Raw genomic sequence first — 6,312 nt, forward strand, 5'->3', positions numbered from 1 at the left:
ATGAAACACAAAACCCTAACAGAGCTTCACATTACTCAACACAAAGACCGTAAACAGAAACAAAAATAAAAGTAGTATTAAGAAGTATTAACCCCTTCATTCCTAAATTTATCTTTAAATATATAGAATTTTTTAAATATTTTTTTTCATTCAAGGTGATTCTTAGTTATGTGGAGTCCTGGAATTATTGCTACTTTACTAAATCAAATCAAATATGACAATTTTGATATGCCTCAAAAACTTTTTTTCGATAGATGCAAGTTTTTTTCAAAATTGACATGCTTCTATTAAATTTATTACCACAAATCTAATTTGTGAATTTTCAGTCAGTGGAAACATAGCTAATGAGAAATAGCAACATCTAGTGTAAAGGGGTTACGTTCTATTTTTTAAATATAAAGATTGTATTTTTAAAGTACTATAGATATTCCTTACTATATCGTGGTTCACCTTTTGTAATCTCATTTCCAGATTTTTTTCAATGGAACTTTTTTTTTTTAAGCGAATTGTGTGATGCATCCTGATTGGTTGTAGACCACTGTCAATCAATCTCCTCTGTGCTGCGTCTTCTGAACAGAAAGCGTTCAGTTTGTCAAATCTCTATAAATCTTTGGTTGCGATCAAATATATGGTTTCAATATTTAATACTATTTAGTTTTTATTATAGATTGCATTTATGTTGAGAGTTCATGTTCATGTATGGATTTTTAAAGCCCTAAAACATCTAGAATTAATTAAAAAATATATAAAGATTTTAATTTTTAGTAATTTTGTTTATTGCGAGTTATTTCTGGAACGTAACTCCCGCGATAAACGAGGGGACACGGTGGTACACTTTCTACTAAAACTCACAAAGATCCAAAGATTTGTCAAACAGAAAGTCATTTTAGCTGTTGGAGCCAAATATATAGTTTAATAAACTTTATTTTGAGTTTATTTGGTTAACATTGGAGTGGACGGTGAATGTGTTTTTTGACCATCCCATATGCTTCACTACCCTGTAAATCACAGTGTACATAAATCAAAGAATCTCGTTCAAAGATGCTGGATACGGAGGAATTTACTCCTATTTGGTTTACGACACAAAGAATGTTTTTTCTGGATTCTGAGGGCTTGGTTTCGCAGACGGAGGTCTTACCTGCTGAGGCTGGGACAGCCTGAACGGCAGTCCTGCAGAAACAGACTTGGGCTGCAGACAGAGGGATCCCGGCGTGGAGATCTGCTGGCTTTGGAAGTGCAGACCGGCATGCGGCTGGTTCTGACCCGGTGACGAGGACTGCTGCTCGGGTTTACTCGCCGGACTTGTCATGATGGACATGATGGGCTGGTTGGCGGAGTGGGTCGTTTTGGGGCTGAAGTGCAAAGTGGGTTTGGTGCTGGGACACTTCATGTCCAGTTGGTGGGGGCCGGCGTGGCCGTTGGACTTGAAGAGACAGTTGCTAATCTCTTTACTATGAGGGTCAAGCCTTTGCTGGCTGAGAGGGACTGAGGTGGGGGTCTTCCCTTGGGGAAAGGTGCTGGTGGAGGAGTTCATGGCTGGAGCCCAGCTGGACATTCCAACGTTTGGTGTTTGGTGGTGGTGATGAAGAAGAGAACTCGGCTGCTGCTGCTGCTGGTTGGCCGCCATCTGCTTGAGCTGCTGTGCATGGGATATTTCTGGCCAGCACGGCAAGGTTCTGGGGTGTCCCGCCTGGTTGTTCGTCTTCTGCAAGGAGTTGGTGGAAGAGGTGCTGGTCAGCGTGAACGACGGACCCGCCGAGGCCGGTCGAAGCTGCGGCGAGCCACAGTGGGACGGTCCAAAGTCCGCAGAGTTCTCCGTCTTTATCTGCTTCTCCATGGGGGAACACAAGCTGGCCGTCGCCCCGGCCGAGCTGGGCCGACCCAGATCCAAACCGAACGTATCGTCCTGTTTCAACATCTTCTCCAGTTCAAAATCGTTCAGCGGGGGCACCGACTTTGTCAGTTCATCAAAAAGATCCTGGAGTTCTGGGTCGATCTGACCACAGCCTTCATCCTTGAACTCAAAGATGGACTGGCTGCAGGACTGGGCCTCCACGGGCTCCTTTTTCATTTCCTTCAGAGTCATATTGATTATATCTGACCCCAGTCCGGGAGGCATCATGTAGTTCTTCCTCTGCATGCCGGCGGACCTTTGCAGAGGGTGGGACTGGGTTAGGTTGGGGTTGCAGGTGACGTGCTCCAGAACACCGGCGTCCATGCGAATCCGCTTAAAGTCTGAGCCGGAGAAGCCACAGGAGAGTCCGTTCTGCTTCAGCGCCGGTCCGGGGCCGTTTCCCTCAATCTTCCTGCGCAAAGAGCCTTGGAGCTGCAAGATAAATAAAAAACCATCAGTTTAAAGCTTTCACCATCTGACACCTCCCCCCTGGCTGTATATGAGACCTGGACCGAGTGAGTGTGACGTCACCGATAGAAAATTACTCCAACCAAATGAAGTCAATTCAGTTGCCAATTATTTCACAATATGGATGCCGCCATGTTGGAGCCAGACATCAGTAAGTAGTGATTGGTCTGAATTGGCATGGTTTCTATGGCAACCTTCTCGCCAATCAGGAGTGAGCTTGTTGGAAGTCCACATCCCTACCATTTAAAAGCAGGCTACAAAAAATCTAACATTTTGAACAGCAGGCACCACCTACTTATCCGAGGCATCCGATTGGCCAGTTTTTAACCTGAATAACTTCTAATAAAAAATATATATATATATATTATATTTAAAAGTAAGGATGTTAAAATTAAATCATGTAATTAGAAATTTGGCCCAATCATATTGTTTCAGACTTGATTGGAATCATGTGTTGCATCCCGATTAGAGATGTATTTTATTATTTTTTGGATCAGCGCTACACATTTCAAGCTTCTTATTACAGATCAATACTCTAATAGAAAGCAGCATTTCATGAACAGATCAAGACATTTTATTGCTGCAAAGCACTGCAAAATACTGCAGCAGTTTGAGGAGGCACAAAAACAGTTCTGTAAAGTTAGCGAGACATTCACAGATTTGGATTTCTGGGCTCAATAACTCTTAATAACGTTTAAAACTGACAATAATTGTCTATCGATTTTCCTTAAACAACAACCTAAAGAATAATATTGCTTATTTTCATTTTTCATAAAAATTAAACAGAGAGTGTGATGGCTGCCAAGGGACTGTCTACAAAGTGCAAGCTGCTGAAAAAAGTCTTTAAAAAATCATGAAAATAAATGTAATCCGAAATTAAACAGTTGAATGGATAGAAGCTCAAATCGATAAAACTCATTTTCAAATTAATGCTACAAGAACTATTTTGGAAAAATACCTTTTTTAATTTGTACACATTTTTCATATACTTTATATACTGTGTTAACATTGAATAGTTCTGAAGATACTAAAGCTACAGTCATCAAACTTTATCACATAATTATCACCTATATTTACTAGTTGATAGTTGCACTATATTTACAGGATTGTTCATTGTACTTCACAGAAGTGCTTTTCTTAAGTGGTAAATGATAAAATAAGGTGGATCAAATAAAAATTGGGAATCTTTTTAACTTTCTTTTACAAAAGTATCAGTTTAGAACTCAGTATCAGCAGATATTCAAAATCAAATGACTTGGAATCGGATCGGGGCCAGAAATCAAATCAAACTATTTGTATAACACTTTTCCTTCTAATGTGATTTAAAGTGTTTTTACATAAAAACGTTTTCTAATTTTAAAAACTAAGAGCTAGACAAAAAAAACATTACACAATATATACATATAAGTAATTATATATACATGTTTGGGGTGTGACGATTATTCAATAAATCAATTTCTACATCTATGACCCAACCAGATCGATCTGTCTTAAGCTGAATCAAAACCAAATTGACCTAAATCATTAGAAAAAATGAGATTAATCAATAATCAAACAATGATCAATAATATTGTAAAGTACAATTTGGATTGGAACATTGTAGGTTTATTTTATTATAACATAAAAGCAACCAAGTGTCATCACAGTCGACATCATACATGTGATACAGTTAAAAAAAAAGATCAACCATCATTACAGTCCAATGAGTGGAAACACTTTAAATTTTACAAAGATGGGACCATAGAGTGGGAAAATGTTCTAATAATTTGTAATATTTTGATGTGGAAAAACAATAGTTGGTTGAACTTTATGAAACTAAAATAAGAATGGAGTTGTCACTCATTTTTGTTAATTTGTTTGTTCTAGGCCTGCACAATACATCGCAAATTTATTGTCACCAAAAATCAATGCAAAACATGTATCGAAAAAGTCTGCTTACATTTCAATAAATGGTTACACTAAATCTTTACACATGCAAAAACAGTCTTTTGTTATATTTGTTTAAATAAAAATAACACAGTAAAATGGATATGACGTACTGGTTGTTTTGATACATGGTCATGTATTGCAAGCCATATAGTCATCGCGATATAGATCACTAATATCACAAATTGCAAGTTTATCTAATATCGTGCAGCCACATTTTTAATTTACAGTCGATTATCTTTTAGGAAATACAAGGAATCTGTAACCACACTGGCTGAATTTTGGCTAAAGATGTCCTGGATCAAATTTAGGTCAATGAAACGGATCGAATCGGATCATTTAAAATGAACCAATGTCGAAAGTGAATCGAATCGACGATCGTTCTGACTCAAATAAAGAAATCTAGGCTTGTACTGAAGTGGGGAAGCACTGAAATATCTGATGGAGACATCCTAAATCCCTACTAACAAGAACTTAAAAATATATATACATATGAGAGCAAGAATGGTTACTCTGACAAATGGAATGAATGAGTAATCGCTGTTTATTTCTCAATAGAAGTCTATGGGATTTTAGCTAGTGGGTACTTCTGGAAAATGAGGGGTGGCAGTATCATTCAGTCCAGCTCTCATATACAGTCACTTTTATCTGGTCAAGTGCTTTTATAAAGATGTCAGAACATGTGAAGTTTGCTAAAGATGTTACATGAGGAGTTCTTCCTCATTATAGTTTTCCAACACACTTTACCCACCACAGAAAAGCTTTTTTACTAATAGGCAAAAAGGGTTTTTTTTAAAAAAGCATTGAAGACCCATAAAGTATCATTTGCTTAAATGGTAATAAATGCACTTAAGCCTTAGGGGTTTTATGTAAAAGCGCCGCAGTGAGGTGATTGCAGCGTCTTCTGATGTGACGTTTGATCATAGGAGGATGGAGGGAGAAGGTAGTTGAGAATCTGATAGAGTCGGCAGAGAGAACAAAAGGGCCCTTTGTCTGTTTGGCTCATTTGCATACATTATACTTTCCAGCGCCGTGCTTCGTTAGACACTTTCTGCTTTATGATTCTGCTCAACACGCCGCCGCACATATCTGATTTTCCTGCTCCACCGTTCAAAAGTATTTCACCAGCCTCTCATAAAAACATTAAAACATCCAAATTTAGTGCCCTTCTCCGCTGAAAAGTTTATGTAATGTTCTTCTTGTTGGGTGAAACAAAATTTGATCTCCCACTTGAGTGTAGGAGTCATTAAAACAACCTTTTGAGAAATAAATAGCTTATCTCGTTGCAATCTTACTCCCACAAATATATCAAAACATGAAAAATGGCGTTTTTTTCTGATGCGGAGCCGGCGGACGACAGCCTGAGAACGAGAGCGCTCTATCAGTGTGTTGTCTGCTCCACTGTGGGAACAAATTTGAGTCATTTCCACCTGCTGGCAAACGTTACATTAAATATGATTCATAGCCCGAGGGTTGGAGTGAATCCTGCTCTTGATTATGTTTCTCACGAGGTGATGTTTGCCTTTCCTCAGCTGCCGCTTTCACAATAGTTCAGAGAGACGCGAGCGCCGTGTGCGGATCTCTAACGTTTCGCCAGAACGCCTTCATTAACGGCAGGTGAGTGTTTCAACACGCTGAAGGGATGAGGGCGATAATGGTGAGAGGCGTGCGCCGGTGGCCTTTCCTGATCTCTTTGACTTACATTTTAGGGTAAACTGCTATTATCTGAGGCATAAAAAAGGAACAATTTCCTTTAAAACAGAAAAGAAAAATAAACAAGTTTATAAATCAACGTCAATGAAGGTGGAAAAACACAATAACACTGTTAAAGTCCCACTTTCTTACCTTTTGATCTATATTGGAGCTATCCAGCTGTAGTAACTTCACTTTCTTAAATGGGATTGGTTTTATTTTAAAAACATGACTACACTTACATGAAGGCAGCTTTCCAAGTAGAAATATTTGAGTCATCTAATATGCAAAATATTGGGATATTTTTTAAACAAGTAAATGTATATTAACAC

At 38.5% G+C, this 6,312-nt stretch overlaps 1 protein-coding gene across 5 annotated transcripts in view; it reads right to left on the reverse strand.

Moving 5' to 3' along the window:
- Window positions 1-6,312, reverse strand: part of zmp:0000001236 (mastermind-like protein 2) — a 58,546-nt gene that overhangs the window by 13,672 nt on the left and 38,562 nt on the right. For all 5 annotated transcript variants that reach the window (XM_036215024.1, XM_036215022.1, XM_036215023.1 and 2 more), the window contains one exon: window positions 1,139-2,326. In XM_036215024.1, the coding sequence (XP_036070917.1) occupies window positions 1,139-2,326 (1,188 nt within the window). The remainder of the gene's footprint in view (window positions 1-1,138; window positions 2,327-6,312) is intronic.

Source organism: Oryzias melastigma, linkage group LG13 (genome assembly GCF_002922805.2).
Source record: "Oryzias melastigma strain HK-1 linkage group LG13, ASM292280v2, whole genome shotgun sequence".
Lineage (NCBI taxonomy): Eukaryota > Metazoa > Chordata > Actinopteri > Beloniformes > Adrianichthyidae > Oryzias > Oryzias melastigma.